Source organism: Haemorhous mexicanus, chromosome 6, assembly GCF_027477595.1.
Source record: "Haemorhous mexicanus isolate bHaeMex1 chromosome 6, bHaeMex1.pri, whole genome shotgun sequence".
NCBI lineage: Eukaryota > Metazoa > Chordata > Aves > Passeriformes > Fringillidae > Haemorhous > Haemorhous mexicanus.
The window spans coordinates 42,311,684-42,334,532 of NC_082346.1; the positions used below are offsets into that span (position 1 = coordinate 42,311,684).

General features: G+C 40.6%; 1 protein-coding gene across 1 annotated transcript; it reads right to left on the bottom strand.

The window, feature by feature from the left end:
• Positions 1-2,142: 2,142 nt before the first annotated feature.
• FBXO33 (F-box protein 33) lies at positions 2,143-20,664 on the bottom strand. The gene is made up of 4 exons (XM_059849949.1): positions 20,144-20,664; positions 13,653-13,763; positions 7,394-8,079; positions 2,143-4,129 (listed from the first exon to the last, which is right to left on the bottom strand). The coding sequence occupies exons 1-4, from the start codon at positions 20,650-20,652 to the stop codon at positions 3,858-3,860; spliced, it is 1,578 nt and encodes a 525-aa protein (XP_059705932.1). The 5' UTR covers positions 20,653-20,664; the 3' UTR covers positions 2,143-3,857.
• Positions 20,665-22,849: the final 2,185 nt, after the last annotated feature.

Genomic DNA, 22,849 nt, shown 5'->3' on the forward strand with positions numbered 1-22,849 from the left:
TTTTCTCCATGTGGGTTAAATATTTGTTCTAAGTTAACACTGAAAAATTCTTCATCCACAAAAACAGTCTATGCCCACAATGGTACTGAAAGCTGCAGGCAAAAAATAGCTGGACTAAGAAAATGCAGGAAAAGCAAGGATTGGTTCATCCTGCAGATAGAATGGCATCATTTGAGACATTTTTCCCTTCCCCTGTAGCAGTCCAAAATTTTATTTGCAAATTTGGAAGCAAGCTCAGGTTTATGTAATAGGAAGCAGGTAGATGGTAACCTGTCAAATATAGAAAGGCCACGCAAAAGTGTATGCGGGGAAGTCCCTGTTCTGCCCACCCCCAAAAGAATAAGTTTTGACAGATGAAGGCTTGTGTTCCAAGCTCCTGCAGCTGAACCTAGAATGCAAAAGACTAATCTGACATTGCCATCTCTTCAGGAAATACAAAGAAACAACAAAAGTAAAATTCCTTTTGGGATTATGCAAGTTCAAAGTGATTTTGCAATAGTTTGTAAGGTCCCACTCCAAATGAAAGAGAATATTATCTTCATTTCCTAAGATCACTTCAGATCACTTCAGCTTGAATCCCTTCATCCTGGTATCACTAATAAAGATTACTGCTGGAAATACAGGCAGATAACAAACCCCACTCCTATCTATTCCTAAGAGAGGAGAAAAATCAAGGGTGCATTTCCCTACCACTGCTCAAGGTATGGCTTTCACCACACACTCCTGCTTTACTGGACTCCCTATAATTTCCAAGACAGAAAGATTCTAGCCATCTGTTTTAGGTACACTGACTTCTTCCCTGAACACAAGCCACACCCAGTGAGCAGACTTGAGGCTGTATGAAACAAATCAGACCTGGAGCATTCCAACAATGCACAGCCATTGCTAAGAGCCAGCTCTGGCTGCAACTGCAGCCAGTGAAAGGACTGCACACCTGCAGTCTTGACACCTGACTACACCCTGCTGTAGTCAAGTGGGCTGCTTCCCCTGATCCTCATCCTGTCTTTCAAGATTAAGTTAATTAAAACAAAGCAGAAAATAGGTTAGACCAAACAGATTAAAAACATTTATACAACAGAAAGGCAAACAGGTTACTTCCCAACTCTGTTTAGTAAGGCAGTTACCCATAAGATCCAGTAGCTTGCAGAGATAAAATTACCATTCTACAACTGTTTAAACCATAGGACGAAGAATTTGCTTTATTTGTTTCTGGCTTTTTCTGTGTGACTTTCTGAAATCTTGAACCATTCACAGCCAAACTTCAGATTCAGATGCTGCTGAGCAACCACGATCAGATTTATCTGCTACATAAAACTCCCTTCTGAGGCCAAGGCCTGAAAGGCACCGAAATAAGTCCCAATATTTCACTTTACTGGAACATGAAAAGCTGTAACTGTATTTACCTTATCTTAATCACCCACAGCGTCTCTTCAGTATGATGGCAAATGATCTTGCTTACTAAACCTGGAAGATCTAGCAAACTGCTTGAACAAGCAGTGCAGTTTTCACACTTGGCAGCAGCTTGGGCTATCGCAACATGAAGTCAAGAAGCTCGAATAGAGTCTGTGCTTGGCACGCACACACTGACCAGCCACTCTGACAAGCCTCACAGCACAGTCAGCCACTGCAGGGCCCAGCAGCTCTCCAACAGCTGAGCAGACATTTCAGCTTTCATTCAGAAGGCACAGCTGTGTACTCTGAGTACGGATAAAACGTCAAACTGAAGCGTTGCAGGTATTCATAATCTATTTAATAGTGGGACACCAAAGAAGTACTACACATTTTTCTTGAGCACATTAGATTTTGATTTAAGCAATTGCAATTGATGAAGTAATTTCTCAAAAGTAGTCTTCTATATTCTACAATCCACAGTTTACTGTATCAGTCTAATAGGTCATATAATGATATACTGTTTGTGCTAACTGGTCTGAGCTTGAGCAAAGCATCCTTCCCAATCCTCCACCACCCCAAAAAATGTTGACAAAATTCAGCCAAATTTAAAAAAATTGTGTGACTTATTTTAGATTTTTCTGCTGACCTAAACACAATGGGAGCTACTAGTTATACACATCTTATGAACGATGTTGCATTTTAATTCTAAAAATCTTCATGCTGATAACAATAAAGTATTTTATACAGCGATCAATTTTTAATGCTTTATTCATTGATTAAAAGAATATAACATTTAACATAAACCATACAACATCAGTCATCAATTCAAACATTCAGCTGGTTTCCTTACATTTTCTGTCAGGAGTATTTTTTTAATCTGATCACATTTATAAGATAAAATCTCACCACATCTGGCATATACACACACTGTGCCAGTGGATTCACTCTACTGATGTACATATAAAATCCGCATGGTATGTGCTCACTGGAGACAAAACAGCGCACACCTGTCAAAAGGTCATTTTAATATAAGATGGTAAAACCATTTGTAAAACACATATAAACTTTTTCCATAAATAGAATCATATCTGGACATCTGTTGCATAAATTGTGTTTTCCAAAGCTTACAATATAGCAGCCAGGTCTCAGCACTGCTGGGCACCCACGTTGGCCACTTACTTTATTATTGCAGACTGTCCTTTAAACATTAAATGCACAACATTCGTACCACTTAAAACTGGGGTCAGGTGGAAGTCTCACAGAGACCACGTCTGTACCGCGGTTGCCCTGAAACAGTTACATCGGCTTCTAAAGCCTCTCAGATATAACAAGATTTTAAAACATACTTCATGGAATGTTCTTCATGCATCATAGCAGCTCATACCTGTGATAGAACAAGCTTTGTATTTGTTTCCTTTCCTTCCTTTACATTCACTATTCACAGTGAAACAGGTGCATGTTTGTTAAGAGTTCTGAGGTTGCTGACTGAGCCACAGCACAGCTGTGTACCACAGGTCGAAATTCGACCTTATATATTACAATCTAGCAGTATCTGGCTGGCCAAAAGTTGGCCTGCCCCTGCCAGCATGTGGGCACTTCTTCGTTTTTAATCTATTCTTTGGCAGCTGACACAGGCGCTGACAGAGAAAATCCAGTGACTTGGTTGTTAGGGATTTCACGACTAATGTTTGTTTGCAGGTGTAGACCTTTGTATCGAAATCTTCACTGTTACGCGTTTACCTCACCGGAGCGCACATTTCTTGCTTTCTCCTTTTAAACTTTGGCCCAAAGCTAACTTTTAAGGAAGATGACAGAACGTGAGAACAAACAAGGAGGAGTTTGCAAAGAATCCAAAAGACTACAGCGTTATGGAGTGGATCTGTAAGTGCAGGAACCTGAACCGCTAGTGTTTCACACCGCCGCTTAGCAGCTAAGGAAAGCCGAGAATGGAGTTAAGCCATGCTGCAGAATCCGCACGTGAAATCAAGCAAGGTAAGAGTCTTACAGTGAACAGCCCTGGATAGACTTCTCGTCCCTTAAGCCTATTAAATAGCATGCTACTGGATTAAGCACACAATGACAGCATAGAGATCCACTGGGCTATGGATATGGGTATTAAAAACAGTTGGCTCCCGAGCACAGGACTCCAATAGAATAGCAAAAGAATTCAAAATGCAGTTACTCAAGTAAAGTAAAGTTAGCCGGCAACCTCAGACAGCCTTTGGCTGTATCTTTGCAAGGTTTGGTAGACAAGTCCATTAACCGTGAAAACCCTAAACACTGCCACTTTCAGCTTCTAAACCAATACCCGACTACGTTCTTTGATCAAGAAGTAGAATACACATATATAATTCTATATAGCTAATACTGATTAAACACAGCACAAAAGGGGTTAATTCACACTACCGAAAAAACATAATAGGACCCTACTTGCATATGTAACCACAGGAATTGTAAATAAGGAGCTAAATGCCTTCACTGAAGCTTTGCATCTCTCTGTAAAAGTGACGGGTTGGCTCAGTGAAGACACTGAGCAGCTCTATGTCCATGACAGCGTGCCAAGGGCGACCCAATCCGAGAGATACTTGCTCAATGAAATTGTGTACTGGATCCACATCCTGATCAGCCAGTTCTCCTTGGTCAAATTCAATGCTTTCTTCTGTGACTTCCAGTACTTTCAGGTCAGAGCCACGAAGACGAGCAATCGCTATAAGATTATGAGCCCAGACTGTGTAACCTACGGGGAAAGAAAAACAAAGTTGTTCTGTCATTTTCCTATGAGGTATTTTCTTACTCTAGAACTTAATACCAGACCATCCCAGTATCTCTCCCAACCTATTCCATCATGTTCTATCTGGCAGAATTCCCCTAGGACATGGTGGAGGCTTTCTGGTTTCAAGTGGTGAAGCCCCCATTTTACACTCTGAATAAGTAAGTATAAAAATATTTCAGATCGTTTCATTAACCCTTTCTAGATCTTTTCCTCCTACTTGCACAGCAGTGGACCACTGTAAGTTTATATATAAAACTTCAAACCTCCTGTGATCTACTGTGTAGTAAAATTAGAATGAAAAAAGTGAGTTATTAATTAACTGAATGCATAAAAGGAATGCTTTAAAACTCTGCTTATGTTAGAAAAAAATATTTGCTTTCATTGCTTTAGAAAGTAGAGTTAATAATAAAAAAACCAAGCCACCACCAAACAAACAGAAAGTCAGCACGCTCACAAACCAAAAGCCTCTGCAGCCTCTTCATGCCACCCCAGTGTGTGTGTTTATGTACATATTTTATATACATATATATGTAAGATAAACTAGATGTATCCTGTCATTCTGTCTGAGATAAAATATAATTACAAAGCTTCCCTCTCTTGACACTATATATTAGCATTTCTCTTTAAAAACTCCTACTCCCCAGATACCTGTAAGCTTTCTGTGCCCTGGCTAAGAGAAATGCAAAGTTCTTCCCTATTCAGATGCAAACCACAGATGGGAACTTCCCTTTTGGGGAGCTCTGCCAAATCAGCCCTTCCACTGCAAAAGGCTCATTTCTGCCATGATCATCATTCTTGCAGGTGCTAAGCTTCTTGGTGAGATGCCCAAGTAGATTCCAAGTAAAGCTACAGTCTGCACAATATTTGAACTGGGAAAGCTGAAGTGCTGAGAAGTAAAAGCTAACTGTGGTTTGGTCCTCCAACAATGCATGAACATGCTCTACATCATAACATATCAAAATAGATTGTCAGAGAATGAAGAAAAGATGTCAAAGTAATAAAGAAAAGAAATTTCTGTTCTGTTTTCTTTTACTTTTTTTCTATTGTGTCTCTGGAAGTATGTGGGTTAGGGTAGGTGTTCAACAAAGAAGCCTGCACATATCTGTAAGGCTCATTTCTGGGGACAGAATAAAACTTCACCACAATGTTCATAACACAAAGTCATAAAAATCCATGTGGAAGTATCCTTCCCTTAAGGAGGAAGAAAAAATTAAAAAGGCCTTTGTTCTCACAGATGGACCATGCCTTCCTCTGGCTTCTGGACATGGACATTTCCACCATTTCTTGGTGGCAAGATGATGACTTCCCACAAAAGACAATCTTGAGGCAGCCCAGTGCAGGCAACTGTCCTTTGCACATGCTTTCCCCTTCCTATTTCAGTCAATGACAAGTGGCAGCCACAAGTAGATGGAAATAAAAGCTTTTTCAAAAGCAAACTAATACCAGAAGAGGAAACATACACACACACACACACACAAAAAAAAGCCTGAGAAGCGCTGGAAGCTGAAGAATAACCACTCTGGGAGACAGAAGAAGAAACCCGAGCACTTCAAGCAAATTATGGCACCTTGAACAAAAACACCTTATTTTCCTGAAAGAAACTTCACAATATAATATGACAAATGGAGCCAGAAAACATTATACTGTAAACCTCAGGGAATCCAAGCATGAGGCTAAGATGCTGCACTGGATATTTCTTCCTAATAGTGTTCCATCTACTCTCCAAGAACGATGCTTGCAGTACAGTACTAGAAAAGTTATGTCCACAGCTTGGAAAAGATCAGGAGGCATTCATAAGCAGCTTAGCTAGCTTCTGCTGCAAGAAGGGGGAAAAGAAGGGTAAAGAATGCAAATCCCAGTGTAACAGCAAGGTGATATTTGGCCATTTTCTCACACAGGCAGAGACAGCATCTCTCCAAAGAAAGGTGATGTAGCAACAACCATTTGCTAGACAGAAGCATAAGGGATGTTTGCTTTCCCAACACTCTGCACAGACTAACAGTTTCTACTGAATAGACACGTGCTGATATGAAACTATACTTACACTAGCTTATGTTCAGATGTTTCACTAGCTTTTAAAGTTAGATAATATATTAAAGGATTTTTCTGTAGCAGGAGGATAATTTAAGGCAACACAATTTTAATTTTTTTTAAATGTCCTCAAACATGTATCCAAATTTCAGAAGAAACTGCTAAAAGCCACACTTAGACTGGTACAATCATGCACTGGCACCCAAAATCTGTCTCACCTGGAAACTATTAAGGAGAGGCAGCTCAATTGATCATCCTTCCCTGCCCCCAGCAATGATTTTTCAGTAGAAGACCACAGAAAAAAAAGAGCAAATACAGCAGGACATTCTGACTTCAACTGATGGAAATCTGAATGTTCACCTCCTGCTGCTGAAGGTCTCCTGTTTGTACTGAACAACTGGAGATTTACTCCCACAAGCAGTCTGATGAAACACATTTATTCTTATACAACTCATCAGCCATTGCTTAACTCCTTCATGGTCTTGGTAAGCTGATTTCAGCACAAATTAAAAAAAAAATGTTATTCTGCATTATTTCAGTTTTGGGTGTCTTAAAATTTGCCAGACTGCTATAACTTATACCACCAAGTTCTCTATTGACAACAGAGCTGAATAAATTCTAAAAGTTATTTGCTACTATATGGCAAATAAATAAGTGGGATAAACCTAGCTCTGGTATTACTGGTGAAACCAACACAATCAGTGAGGCAATCTCCTCTACATATTTTTCAGCCTTCATCAGTCTTACCGAATTGGTAACACATTTATTCTTCTCAGCTTTGGGGCACTTAACCCATGTTACTTACAAAGAGGAAGTAAAATTATCTAATCTTGCCAGCACATGAGCTCACAGAAAAACAGCAAATGTTTTCAGTTCCCATACACATAACTAGTCATTTAATGGAAGTTGCACAGTGCAGACCGCTTGCAGGATAAGCCTCCTGGAATGCTCACTTCTTAAGTTATCCTCATTTCTGTGAGGAGTTTAATAAAATCCTATGTGACTTCTCAACAGAGGTTACTAAGACACAAGCAGGTTTAAAACTCATATACAACAAACATCTTCAACAACAGCAAGTACAGAATAGTGCAGCAGCCTTCTGCATAACTTGCCACTAAAACGCACTATGGTTAGAAAGGCTGAGGGCTTGTAAGCATTTAAAAGCCACAAACTATGTCCATGCAATGTGTTACCTACCATGAACAGCTAGGAGAGACAGTCTTGTGCACCTCCAGGCTAATAAGACAAGTGGATCTTCATTCCGGTTGTCACTGAGATCTGGGAAGGCAGACATATCTATCACATCATTCATTAGTATAAAATGAGTGAGGAACTTGTCATACTGCCTGGATATGAGATCAACAACAGCTCCTGAAACACAAGTGACATAGCTGTCAAAGTGAATCCTCTCTAGGGGGATACTGGGCTTAAGAATCCTTAACATATCATCACTCTTGACATCAAAGGCCATTATATAGACCCGAAGATTAGTGCTGTTGCGAGTCAGCGCCTGCCAATTCTCATCTTTTGGCATATTGTCCAATGACTTGTGCATTATGGAAACACTGTGGACCAGGAGAGACAGTCGATGCAAAGGCACATGGTTGCTGTCAGCCAGGACTCTTGCCATTTCAGCTGTAAAATCACAGAAATCCAAAGCGAGCGAACGCAGATTCACAAAGCGCTCCAATTCAACCGCAGTGATAAGAGTGGTATTACCAGGGATGTGGTTGTCCAATAAGCTCAGATGTTCCATGGTGTTGGCTATGGGGTTTGATAAGGAGGACAATGATGTGGGAGTTACTATTTGCAGCATTAACCCACAAGACAGCCATTTCAATTGTCTGCTATTGCCTAATATCTCTTCAAACAGCTGTTGGATTCTGTAAGTAAACAAAACAGACAATGATCCTATTAAACATGGTTTGGTCTTACCAACTGCGTACCATTCATTTTTTTTTATTCAAGATTTACTCTTCCTTCATTTATAGCCTTATTCTGCAGGAAGATGCTATTATTATAGTTCTTATGAACTGCAACCAGACTGCAGACCACCCAGAGCATTTTAACATCCACTGCACTTAAAAGGTTAAAATTGTAAACTAAAAGAAATAGGCACTTTGTCTTCCAAAAACGGTAACACTATGAACCTTCACTTCATGTATTTTCCAGCATGTATTTAACACCTTCCCACATTCATTTTAAGGTTATGCAAATAAGAAAATCTGTAATGCTTTTCAAATGCAGCTCTTGTTTTTAAAACCAGCTTTTTGTATTTCCTAACTTCTCCAGAACTGCAAATCTAGTATGGAAAAAAAGTAATTATCAATGAAAGGTGACAAACTTGATTTTGAGAGTAAGTTAGAGTGATGTGAAATTACCTGCTTGATTTGCTCATTACAGGGTAAAGAACAAACATAAAAGAAGATTCTTTAAATAATTCCAAACGTAGAACTAACTGGATTTTCAAGAGCCAACAGGTTCCTGTTTTACCAAAACAACTTGGACCCAGTAACATTTCAATCTCAAATTATCAGTGCCAGATTATTATGAACTTATTCTGATGCACTCACTTCTCCTACCCCCTTTTTTTAAGTAAATAGATGTTCTTCGCGTTAAGATATTTTGTCCAAGAATGCAACAGAAGTATTTTAATTTTTCAATACTAGATTCAAATAGTACAGTCACACTCTAAAAACTTTCTCCATGTAAGTATTTTTCCAATCTCCATTCCAAAGCTCTAAAGGCCCAAAAGAGTGCTCCTGTCCAAATGACAAGTGTTCTTTTAGCATTTTAGACACACGTGTAGGTAAGTACTTGATCTCAAGCTCTGGTCAGCATTACAGAGAAGCAGTTGAGCCAGACGATGACATCAAGAAATAAGATTCCATAAAACCATAAAATATCAAGAAATAAGATGCAGTATAAAAACAGCAGAAATTTTTGTTCCCCAAATCAGGTAATGATTTTGCACAGAACACTTCTTTTATTGCTACAAGGATCTATATAGTTTATATATCTAAACAAAAAAAAAATTAAAAATTTTATTCTCATCCACGTAACTTTAATAGAGATAATGTCCAGGCAAAATTAAAGGTTTAGGCCAGTATCCTGACTGACAGCAGAGAAACACTAGCACCTTAAGGTGACAGAACAAGGAAAACACATGGGGCAATTTATCAAATATCTCTCTAGTTTCCAAAACTTTGTAACTCAGTTCTGAGCAGAGGTGGCTTTATGTATTTTGCAACTCTCAGAGACTTCAATTCTACAAATTCATCTAGGTTCCTCCCTTAGGGGAGAAAGGGTTTAGCAACCATAACACCCAATAATAAAGAACTTTGCAGTGAGATTATCTCCTCTTCTTGCTTGCTCTGAACCTGTCACCTACTACCTTTGATGCCCCATAACCCTTCTGTTGTAATAAAGTTAAAAGATCAGTCCTCACTCATCCTCTCTCTTGGCAAATCCTTATTCATCCCCTCCCTTGCCTACATGCGCATTCTTCCTTCTCCTATGAAGGTACTAGGAGTGAAGTCAGCAAGGCCCGACTTGAACCAAATGGAAAAGCTGGTGTGGTTACTGTATTTATTTTACACCTCAGTTCCCAAGGTTTTACCTAGGTTTTACCTAGGATAGTCATCAGGTAAAAAGACTTCAATATTTCCAGATCTCTCCAAATATTTTATTTAAAATTGAAGACTCACAACTGTGACACAAATGAAACTGTTTTAAACAACAGTTTAAAGAACAGTGCCATTTTTCTATTTTATTCCTAGATTTATTTGGAGCTAAGAAGAACCTTATTTGATCCTGGCAATGTTTGTTTCATCATTATTCTCGCCAATGCTTAATTGAAGGCAGATTATCTCACAATCCCCCAAAGAAAAAGATTCTACCACAGCAATCCCAAATTTCTTCCAAAGACTCTTACCTCTCCCCATACACATCAACAAAAGATGCTGCAATGGCTGCAGCAATGGTAGGATTTATTTTGTAATAGCCCATGTAATCAATCTTAATAGTGCTTCTAATGTTTTACAGAACTGTTGAAGACTAATTTTGAGGTCTTCAGTAGAATGCTACCATCTATACGCCTCACTGCACTAAAAATCTGTTTAAATTGGGGTTCTCATACACCTTAAACATCTGAGCTTAGAAAAATACTGTTTTAGTGCCTGCAAAATTTAATAAAAAGAAATATGACCCAGAACTCTGCAACTCTAGGGTAGCTTTTCTCTCCAGTGGAAACTGCAGTAAAAAACTTCTTAAAAGAGAGAGAATGATTTAATGCAATCAACTTTTTATTGCAAACATCAAAGTATTTACACAAGTATGCAGATTTGTGCTGCTACTCTAATGACCTTGTAGGTCCTAAGAAAACTTTCTCCAGTTTTTAGTCAGTCAGAGATCAAACATGTCAATAGAGAAGATTTAACAGCAATAATTTCTGAATTGTTTTTAATACCTGCTTTGCAAAAAGGCCAGACAGAAAGCACCATATAGGACAGAAGAAATTAATTTCAATATATTTCAAATAATTTTTTTAACAGCCTAGCAGGTTTGGTTTTTTCCTCCCCTGCAAATTCTTATGCACATTCTATTTTTCATAAACAGATTGCATCTAACTGGAGTTTGCAAAAATAGCCTGAACTGCATTCTAAAAAAAAGACACGTGAATTCTTGGAAATTAACATCTACTTTATTACCATATTAATTTTACCTCAACTGCCTAGCAGGTACTACAACATTTATGCTAACTTAACACAATCATTTCAAAGCTCACTTATAAAACTGAAATTTGAGCATTCAACAGGAAATACAAGCAGAACTCACTCAGCACATGCCAAAAAGCAATGCAGCCTACTAACGTCTCAACAAGTGTCATCAGCCCACTTTGCTCCCTGCAGGCAGCAATTATGGGATGGTCACCATTGACCTGTAACCTACAAATTATTATACTGAAGCAAACAACTTATAAAATAAAATTGTTTTAAAATGTAGTTTCACAATAAATGCCCCCAATGGTGTTTTCATCTAGAGGACAGACCTGACTAAACAGGCACAATTAGTGTTTAAGCTCTCAAACCAGTCCTAACCAGGACTGAAGCACATCCATGGCTCTGGACAGGGAGCAGACAGATTACTAAGGTGCACATGGAGGCCATTTATTTAATTAAATACTATCAATCAAGATATTTTGTTTAATAACAGAGGCTAAACTGGTTCTTTTGGAAACTAAGCTATCTGAACCACACAGATCAATCATAAGAAGCAGATTTCAGAAAGCCAAAATTTTAGGCAACTACGCTTTATTCAACTCAAGACAAATGAACTGTTTACACTAAGCATCCCAACACCAAGAAACAGAGGTGTAAAGAGAATTTTAGAAAGTAACCAGGACACACATGCTGTACAGAAAAGGAATAAGCATCACAAACTCATGCAAATGCATATTTTTGAAAATATGCTCCAAAGCCTTCTCTGCCTCAGAAAAACCTTTAGCCTTAAACCTGAGGAAGCATCCTAATGGCTCTGTAATAGCTGAGATTCCACCTACAGTCTGTTACACCCAGCTCAAAGTCAGATTTCAGGAATCATAACTTTTTTTTCCCTGACCGCTTTAACTGCAGGAAGTTTCTGAAACAGCTAGTAAGGTTCATCACCATACAGGTTCCAAAAATCCTCAACTACCAGTAACACTGTCTCCAAAGGCTGCTTACACCTTTCACTGTTAGTTATCAGCATTCACATCTTGCAACTTACTGATGCAAACCCCAAGTGCAAAAAACAAGGCTAAGAAGCCATAAAGATTTACTTTCTGAACTAAGTCTGCTTTTAGTTCTCAGACTTCAGACAACTGAATAAAATAGTGACAGCTTTCCTTTAACTTAGACAAAGACTAGCATGTCCCAAATACACTGTTCTATTCTAGCAAAAAAAAAAAAAAAAAAAAAACAAACTATCAACAATAATGCCCCCCCCAAAAAAAAGAAACAATAAAACACCACCCTCGCAAAAAAAAAAAAAAACCAAAAACCAATGAAACAAAAAACTCACAACAAGAAACAAACAGAAAAACCCAACACCAAAATTAACTAAAATAAAAAGAAGTAGCATTTATTTGCTCACTCCAAAATGTGCAAAGGTTAATATTCATCTAAAAGATGAACAAGTTAGATAATCAGTTTTGATGGTTTATGGCTCCAAAATGTGAATTCTTGCTTGAAGAAACATTTGACCATCCACTCAGCTGAGTAAACACCTGCTTAGATGGCTCCCTTCAAGTCCCTTTGCAAAGATTTCATTATAAATTTATATTTTCACAAAGGGTATCAAATAAAGAAGCTTTTACCAAATAAGCCTTTTACCTGCACACAGCACTACAGTACATATGTTAGACAGAATCACAAATTGCTCCAAGTTCTGCACTGGAAACATAACAGATGAAAAAGACACAGTATGTGACTCACAGCTCTGTTTGCACTGGTTCGCAAATTTAGGTCAGGACCAAACACTCAGTTTGATGACTGCATTCACATACACACATTAATCTGATAATATACCCACACTGGTTCTAAAAATCACTCAAAACAAAAAATACTAAAGACCTAGAGTGGCCGTACTTATTCTACTCCCAAGCTACTGGGTGAAAAATGTTTTAATTGACACAAATTTAAATTATGGTATTTAGGCTTTATTGTATCAGAAGTTTTAGCAGTACTGCTAAAATAGTTAAGTCAGCATCACTCCCTCTGTGGTAATTTATTCCAGAAGTCAGTAGCTGTTTATAGTGTATTTAACCTTTTCCAAAGAAGAACAAATTACTATTTGGATTATAAGCATTCAAGGACTGTCCTGTAATATAATAATGGCAAGCTAAAATACACCTCTGAACTATACAAGCACACTGAGAGCTGTGATCTTTCAGGAATTCTGCAAATACAGAACCTAGTTTTCAGATGCAACTTGAAATAAGACGTAGCAGTTCAATGTTTCAACAGTTTCTCTGTTTCTCAAGTTTTGAGCAAACTTGAATGAGAACATAAACACAAATACGTTTTCAACTCTTGTGAAATATAACAGATTACTTCCTTTTCTATTTTTTTTTTTGATGTACAGCAATAGTAAGAGGTGCTGGTAACAGCTCCTCACCCCACCTCTCCTTTTGTGGCATTAACATAATATTGTTTCTAGAAGACAATGAAAAGAGGAAAGAAAGGATTCTCACCCTACTGAGAATGGAGGGAAAAAAACCCAACAAAAATACAACAGTCACAAAACCAGACTACTTCATGTAAATAGCAGGAACAAGAATTTAGATTTTCACCCTGGTAAAAAACTGAAAGCTTCTCAGTCATATATTTCAGGAACTTCTGTGTTCTGTCATCTATTTTTATTATTTTCACTTTTATTATTATCATCCTGTATTTGATAATTTACAAATATAACTTACTGCTTAATCTTCTTGCCATCAGGGTCAACCTTTCCAAGGTAAGTGTTTGATATAGTTCCATGTTGCTGCAGAATGCTTATATCCCCAAAGAGACTTAACTTCTGGAGGTTCCTAGGAAACAACAAAATAAAAGGAATCTGTACACAAAACTAAAATGGTGTGGGAAATCACTCTGGATAAAACAAATGCAGGCAATAAACCCCACTGTTATATGGAACACATAACCAGTGTTGGGAAACTTACTGTCCTGGAATGCAGGCACATATGGAACTACAGCAAATGAGACTGAAGTATAAAGGGGAAGAGGACTACACAAACTGCTGAAACCAGCTGTAAGAGCAAATACTGCTTTTCAGCCAGCACTGGAGTATTTTCAGCAAGCCTGTAGCGCCACAAAGAAAACTCAGGAGTGGTTTAATACAATTTTTAATTATTGGAAAATGTGTGTTAAGTGTCACAATGAAAACATCAAATACTCGTTCCTTTCAACATTTGACACTGCGTTTAATGCCCAAGTAGAACACAACAAAAAACAACCCTGCCTGAGCACTTACATCAGCTGGGTTACAAATGGGAGCCCAAACCTGCCTCAATCAAGGCATCACAAACCTCAGACAGGAAAAGCAAAAGCTCCCCACACCCTAATCAGTGTCTAATTTCTGTTATATCAAAGTACAGGAAGCTTTTCTAATATTCCCCATCAGTAAGGGATAGTGGTCCACCATGACATGTGATTTTAACTTTTAGAAGGGATACCTAAAAAGAAGTTGATGCTGAACATGACACAGTGCACTAGACAGTCACTTTTCCTTTCCCTAGTTCAGTTTTCTGACTTGCATTTTTTCTATTCCTAAAATAGATCAAGAAACAGGTATGCATATGACTGCAGTTTTAAAGTAGCTATGTAGCATTTACTATTATTATTTTTGTAGCTGACTAAGTTTTGGGTCAACATTTCTTTTATTTATATAGGCTATAAATTAGATTTACTCCTAACATGCAAGGACTAGTCTGAAATTGATAATTAACTAGGCAGAAAGTCCAGTTTCACCACAAATGGACACATAACTTAAATTAATCCTAAACAGTAGATGCCAATTAACCTGTAGCTCACAATTACATGAGTTACCATAAATCCTTATTTCTTCTGGCTCACAAAGCATATACTAGTATTGCAAATCAGCCTTGAGGAAAATGCAATATGATTACCATGCTCAAAGCATAGGGAAGCTCTGGTACAGTTCACTACCTCCACAGTACAACCTGATATTCTACCAAGAGAAGACGGGGGCAAAAAAGGATTAAGCAGCGAAGTTTTACATTTTTTAGTAGGTATGAGTTGCAGTCTATAATTGTTATCTACCATAAATCATAATTTGCATGTTTTGAAGTTCCCGTATTCAAAACCAGCACCCCGATTGCCTGAAATATACCCACTGTTGCACCTGCTACTTTTTTCTATAGGAGAACAACAACTTAACAGCAAGATCCACGAGCTTCATACAAAGTCTTAAAAATACTGGAGCCAAATACCTAGAATTTACAACTGTGTCTGAAATTCCGAACATTCAATATTTCATATTTTAAATACAGGCCTAGTATACTGATGAGCCTTAAAATATGATCCATATTCTACAAATCTCACTAAGACATTTTGCCTGACCATACCAAAGAATAAGCTTGGCAGGAAAACCTAAAACACTGGCACACCCAACTTGAGATTATTTTGGGCTCTTTTTTCCTCAAAAGCTGTAAGAGATAGTTTGGTATGACAGGGAAGTAGCAGAAACCTGCACCAGGTGCGAAAAGTAGTGTTCACAGGCAATGCTAAAAGTAACCTTTATCTTTTGATCTTGGTGACTTATTTATGAGGGTCAAGAGCCAAAATGCAGTCTCAAGAACAGTTCTGAATCACCTCCACATTCACATCAAACACAGGTCTCGGCTTGTGCCACTCATACCACCAGCCAATGCTACAGTAGGATGGAGGCAGGCATTAAGAGGACCACCAAAGCACAGCACACACGGAACACTAATTACTAGCACCCCACACATTTTTACTTCATCTTTTTGACTGCCATTTCATGCAGTACAGAGACAAATGGAAAAGTTCTCTGCCTGAAAACTTAACCAATGACAATATCCAATTATTTTTCCATTCATAGCACAGTTACTACCATCAACAAATCTGATCAAGTTCAACACTATGCTAGATTTTTGCCACTATTTGCAGTTTTATACAACTCCATGACATTCATCTCACAGCTCATCTTCTTTTCAGAGAGTCTGTAAAGTGATTCCAATTAAATAAAATTATTTAAAAGTTACTTATCTTTTGCTAAAAGTCACAATGGCATCTTAATCCTGTATAGTATCCATACATAACACCTGGGGGAAAACTTGTGTCTTGGAAGGATTTCTAAAACATTTATTTTCCACTAGCTCAGATAGCACACTAGAAATAATAAGCTTCTTACTAGGCTCCATCTTCAATTTTGGTCAGTCTTTTTTAAAACTCAATTTTAAAAAAGCACAAAATGTCCTTGCCTTATATTCAAGGCAAACAAAGTGGCAAGGCACATATTGTATTACTACACTAGTTTCGGCCAGTTTCAGCTGCCTGTTTAGACCAATAGAAAACAGTCATTAGAAAACATCAAAACCAGATGCAGTCTACTGCTTTGAGCAATTCACCAATTTTTGGTAACTCCAAGAGATACCATACTTCAGCAAGACACCACAGTTTTATAGTAATCTGCATTTTTGTTTCCATAGCAAAGATCAAACAAGTCAGACAATTTAACATGCTGTAGAGGAAAAGAGGGGTGTGTGTATGTGTGTGCGTGTCACTAACTTCCTACCTTCCTTTGCAAGCAAGAAAGGAGGAGTAGAGGAGATGATACTTTGGTATCATAGAGTTACATAAAAGAACAGGATTTTCCTACTGAAAGATCACAAAGTGCTTATTAGCTGTTGTATGCACGTAAGTGCAAACAGAAAGTTTGTCACACTCCCAGCCTGTCTTCTAGAACTCAGTTTTGAAAGATCAGGTCATGAAAGTGCAGATCATGAGGATTTAAGAAACATCATCCCCACCCACACCCTTTCTAGTAAGTAGAACATCAGCTTTTAAACAGTTATAAGCTTTGTTATTTTGCTGCATTTGCTATCATAATCATAAAAGTTTATGGAAAAGTTAAAGATCACTATAAACACTATTTTAGTACCTTTCCATCAAATAAATGATAGATTCTTAGAGCTCATCAAGGTCCCAATCCTATTACTTCATAAGCTGCCACCCACAAAACAACTTGAAACTCTGCTTCAAATATGAGACAGACCTTGAACGTACCTTTTTGGATGGTAACTGGCTGGCAGCAGGAATATTTGTCAAAAAAATTTCAGTTGTTTTTAAAACAAGTTGCAAAAAAGTTGTTATTCCCTTAATTCCATCAGAAATAGCAAAGGTCATTCCAAAATATTTTTCAAGAGACTTAACACATAGATTTGCTTAGAAACTAGCAATTTTATGTTGTACAGAAAATGCTCTTAGTAGCAAAACCATACATCATTCTCCTCAAGCCAAGAGAGCATTTAGAAATTTCATTACTTTTAGTAATTACTTTTCTTAGGTCCTGCAGTATTGTAAATCCTCAAGGAAATCTGTGGCCATTTAAAATACATTATTTTTCTTGCAAGGAGGAAGGTTGCTACTGCATTGCTTAATAATAAATTTAAAACCCCAAAACAACACTACACAGTTAATAAACAGCATCACAAAGGCAGATTTATTCCTTTTCAGTTCTGAAGTGTAAAATGGAACATTTTTTTAACTTATCTGCCAAAAGGTTATCATAAGGGCTGACAGGAGTTATGAAAGACAGTCCTGTTTTAAACTTAATTTCAAAAGGAATGCATTTACAGTGATTCAGCCACTGAAGAAGTTAAAAATTTCCATTTACATGATTTTGGAAATTACAATTGCTATCTTGTGCACCGTGAAATACACTGAAAACAAGCAGGAATTATTAATAGCCCTTGAATTACAGATAAATAAAGAGCAAATAAATTAATTATGGACTGCAGTCCCTCCTCAGACAAAACTAAGCATCAAGCAGGTGACAAGGTCTCTAGTTTAGACATTAGGTGGTCACAGTAAGAACTAAGCAGCAATTTGGCACATATTAATAATCCTCATCACCTCTTTTCAAACTCAAAAATCTACTTAAAGAACTAAAACCCAGTGTTCTACCTGAGAAGTAACAGTTTATAGGCAGTTACTTTGCAGGAAAAAACCCCCTCAAACATCAAAATAAACTAAAAACCTAGTCTGTTACAGGGAAAACAAATGAGTCTATTCTGAAAGTAAAACTGAAAAAAGGTCAAGTATTTAATGTAGATCATGCCACTCTTCCCCCAATTTTTAAAATGCTCATTTAAAAAAAGCCTGCTGTAATAACCAGGTACCCTGTGTTCCCCAATCATGCGTCATTCATTTCAAGCCAAAAGAGCAGCATATAAATGATTCAGAGAAAGCAAGAGAGTACGGCAATGCAAAATCCGATCAAAGTTGGTAACTTTTCTTCCCAGTTTTACCACCAAAATTATACTAATCTACCAGACAACAGATACTGGAGAAACAATTACTTCTGCACAGTGTTTTACTGCAGTCCTGAGTCCCACTGTGCATACAGAATCTGTAAAATGAACTTCAGAAAGCAAGTATCCTTGTACAGATTTGAGATGAGGCCATGGAGAATTTTTCAAAAGAAAAAGTGTATCAAAAGCCTTCTAACATTGCAGTTAATTTTGACAGCCTCGAACTTCAGTGAGGAAAAAAAGAAACAATTTCGTTTTCTAACAACACCCCCGTGCAACAGCTCCTATAGATACTACTTATTTTAAAATTCCAAGCCCATGTCATGATATCTGTCTCACATCAGACAGCCACCACAATCACTTCAACATTTTTTCCTCTTATAATACTAGCTAGATTTCCTGCAGATTCAACAGCTAAGTGAAAGCTCCTGAAATGCAAGAAAAGACCAGTCAAGACAGACAACAACGATTCACACACCAAGGATTCATAGGGCAAGAAATAAATTAAGATAAAGGTGAGCTGGACTAACGAGCTGTTTTCTGAAGTGAGGTCTGTAACTCAGCCGTCGCAGCTGCACCACAGGAAGTACCTGCTGGGGGCAACAGAGCAGAGGAACTGAAAGCGAGACTTCACACACCACATTTGCATTCATCTCAAACCAACGAGGAACTGCATTTAAAGTTCTCTTGCTTCAATTCAAAATAAAGACACAAGGAAGGCCTCAAGCTACTCTCTCATACCTCTGGAATCAAAAGGGGCGGTAACAAGATCGTGACTCAGTTGCAGACAGTTTTCTAAAGGCCATGCACAAGGATTAATTCATCCTAAAGATGCCCTGAAACACTTGCAGCTTTTTTTCTTCCCTTGATAGGTGAAGCTATAGGCGCGCAGAGGGGAAATAATATTAACTATTTCCTATCCTAAAACCTACATGGCTTTCCAAACTCATCATAACCTAACTGTAATATCCTTGCTTTCCTTACATGCTGACTAGAGGTCATATATTAGGATATCTGATTATCATCTTATTATCTCTATCACACCCCCACACAGTGAAGAGAATGCAAGTATTTTTGTCTTAAAGACCTCAAAGCTGAGGAAATTATCTAACCTGTCAAAGTAAGTGTGCGAAAAACACATCTTAAATACAAACCACAGGAAAATATTTCCATCACTTAAATTCAATTGGGCCAAGAAAGTCCTACACGTGAACATATTTTTCAATAAACAAAAGAACATAAAACCTCCTCAAACCTCAGATAAGCAGTTAAAACGAGAGGTGGCATGAAAGCTCAGTTTTTCTACACCGAAAGACCTCATAGCTGGAAAGGTGAAGGTATTTTATTGGGGCAGTAATTCAGCACGCCAGTGCTGTAATTTTAACTCCCCCTTACCAGTTTCTCACAACATACTTCTTTGCAAAGCATACACAAGGTCTAAACTCTGTCCATAGTAAGGCTTATCTGAAGTGAGAAAGCTATCTTGTTATGCAGTAAATTCAGACTCCTGGCTCTCACTTGCTCCGTTCGAGCTGCATTCCCCGCTTCAATCCAAAAGACGAAGAACTTTTTATTACTGCAGCTGTATTTGTTTTGCGTATCGGCCAGCCTCTCGCCAGCTGGACGTCTGAGCGTCTATATTCCTCGTCAAGCTACGCTATATGATAAAAATTTGGTAGTTTGAAGCGGCGCGTCCCCGTTTCTGCCCAACTCACAGACCCTCTCTCACACACATAGAGCAGCTCCGAGCGCAGCCCCAGCACGAACCGGCCGGCGCCGGCTCGGGCGTTGTTTCCGCCCGCAGAAACCGGCGGGACGGCTGGACCGGGCACCGCGCGGCTCGGGGGGCTCCGTCTGCCCCACGCCCGGCACCGCCGCTCCCCCGGCGGTACCTGTTGTTGCGGACGCTGCTCAGGACGCACAGCACCAGCTCCAGGTAAGTCCTCAGCAGGTCGAGCCAGCGCGGGCTCAGCGGCGGCGGCGCCTCCCCGTCCCCCGCCACCGCGGCGCCCTCGCCCGCCGCCGCCCCGCCGCCGCCGGTGGGGTAGTTGTCGGCGGCGAACTGTACGCGGAGCTCACGGACGAACCAGCCGCACTTGCGCATGAGGAACTCGAGGCGCGGGCGCTCGGCGGGCGAGACGCGGAGGCTGAGGCGGAGGCGCGGCCAGAGCGCCGGGTAGAAGAGGCACTCCCGCCAGTGCGAGCAGGCGGCCGAGGCCCGCAGCCGGTCGGGGGCCGCCAGGAAGGAGAAAATGTGGACCACCAGCTCGCTGGGCAGGGAGCCGGCGCCCACCGCCTCCCCGCACACCGACATCCCTGGCGCCGGCCCCAGCCCCGCGGCGGCGGCCCCGGGCGGCGGCCCCGGCCTGGCCTGCGGCTCCTGCGACACAAACAACAACATCAATGACACGGCGCGGGGGGGCGGGCGCCGGCCGGGACGCGCCTGCTGCCGGGACGCACCACCCGCGCCACCGCCGGGGGGGAGCTGAAGGGGCGGAGCGGCCGCTACCACTGCCCGGCACGGCCGAGAGAGCCGGGCCGGACCACCTAGCCCTGAGGGCAGCGTGAGAAGGAAGACGCCGCCGGAGCCGCGCTCTGTTTCTGCGGGGCGGCCACAGCCGCCGCGGCGGAGGGAGAGGGGTTCACCCCGCGGGGAAAATGGAACGTGCCGGCGGTGGCCTGTGAGGCGGAGCCGGCGCGCCCGCCCCGCGGGGGACGTTGGCCGTCCCCCCCCCCCTCCCCGTGCCGGTGGCGCGGCCCCCCCGCTCCCCGCCCCTCCGGCGGCTCCCAACGCAGTGCGGCGGAGGCTCCTGCCCGGGGCGCGGCCCGGGACCACATGCCCTGCAGGATCCACAGTGGGAGCGGCGGCCGCTGCCGGGGGGCAGGCGCAGGACGGCCCCCGGCGGGCGCGCCTGCCCTGCGCGCCCGGTGTTAAGGAAAACTTGGGAAGGGTGTCTGGTGATGTCTGGTGTCGGCGGAGCCCAGGCCCGTATGGGACCGCACGTACGCCTTTGAGCCAGCAAAATTACCTCAGCAGCATTCCTGCTGCTGCCGCGGGAAACGCGCTGACTACGCAGGAAAGGTGGAGCGCGGCAGAGTCCGACATGTGACAGAACCGGGTGTGAGCCTGGGGCGATACAGGAGAAAATGCTCCAAATCTTAGTAATCTCGCTTTCTTTAACCTCACGCGCTTTTATAACACCCGTGCCGACATCGGCTGTAGGTGTGTAAGGGTGACTTCTGTGCATACAGAGTTTTGAGAGAATTTAAAAGCGTGTTACATGCTGATGCTGTAAAGGCTGAACACCAAAGTGCTGATAATTGCATGCATTTTTATAATTAAAAAACAACTTATCGAAATAAAATTGAGTACTGCCAGTATCTTGGAATAATGGACACAGTTTCTATAACATTTATATCTGAGTGTTCAGAAATGTACACACAAAATAATTAAAGATGTGCTAATAGAAATGAAGTCTAGACTCCTCTGTATATGGAGTAGGCACACATTACAACCTGATTCATTAGCAACCAAATCCAAACCAGCTCTCTCCCTTTACTCCATGACAGCCGTTTCTGCTGTCTCACAGCAAGGGTGAAATAAACAGCATCACTTATCTTTTCTTGAATCTGGTCCTGGGGGAAAAGTGTCTTCCATTTCTCCTTGACTGGAGACAAGGAGCCTGTAGAGGCAGATGTTACTATGAAAGTAAGACTATAGGAAATTCCCAGCCAGTTCCCTCATCAGGGACCGGTGCTGCTTCACACACCTGCACAAGTGATTTGAACCAGCATAAACAACTCAGGTAAGTGCTGTGCTACTCCCACTGTGGATTCCACCAAAATTCCCCAGGCAGTCAAGATGCAAGTTCTGCAGCAGCCAAACTCATCTGGCCTAGAAGGATGCAAATGAAAGGAACTTACGCGCCTACATGTCTCCATATTTTAATATCTACTCAACGACTCCCCATTGTTGAGCTGGTGATGAGTCAAAGGACTTCCAAGATTACTGAGTATCTTAATGTAAAACAGCATGAAGCTTTATGATTCAGTTCCTTTGGATTACCAAAGCAGCATCAAGAAAAGTCAGTTTATGAAATTAGTAGTTATTGTTACCTTTGTTGGATTGTATTGGATCAGTAATAAAATGGCATGCTGAGTTAGGGAAACTTTCCTGTCTGACCATCCAGGAGCTATTCTGGCAGTCACACTCTCACCCATCTAAGCTGGGACTGAAATCCTTTCCCAGTGGGCAGCCCCAGTGAGCCTGACTCCCCACACACCCCCATATCACACAGACAAGGTTTCCTTACCATGTCAAAGCCAGGTTTCCCATAGCAGAGTCTCACTGCTCTCAAACCTTAAAATAATTCAGTCTTGATGAAATAACTGAACAGCTTGAGCTGGGATTCTGAACAAAGGAAACCCTGGGTTTTTATACCATCATAGTCTAAGCATGGGATCATTTGGGGGTCCTTAGCTCCTGCCATGTCTCTGAGTGTCTGGTCACCTAGTTGGGCCACAGGCCCTGAGCTTGTCAAAGGGTTTGCAGTTCACAGCCTCTTGCCTCAGACTCCAGCCATTCAGAGAGCTCAATC

Excerpts from the sequence above, each read along its gene's own strand:
- FBXO33 (XM_059849949.1), bottom strand. The coding sequence starts at position 20,652 with ATGTTGTTGTTTGTGTCGCAGGAGCCGCAGGCCAGGCCGGGGCCGCCG. Across the intron at positions 8,080-13,652 it reads GATGGCAAGAAGATTAAGCA|AATCCAACAGCTGTTTGAAG; the intron begins GTAAGTTATATT and ends GTTTACTTACAG. Across the intron at positions 4,130-7,393 it reads GTCTCTCCTAGCTGTTCATG|GTTACACAGTCTGGGCTCAT; the intron begins GTAGGTAACACA and ends CTTTCCCCGTAG.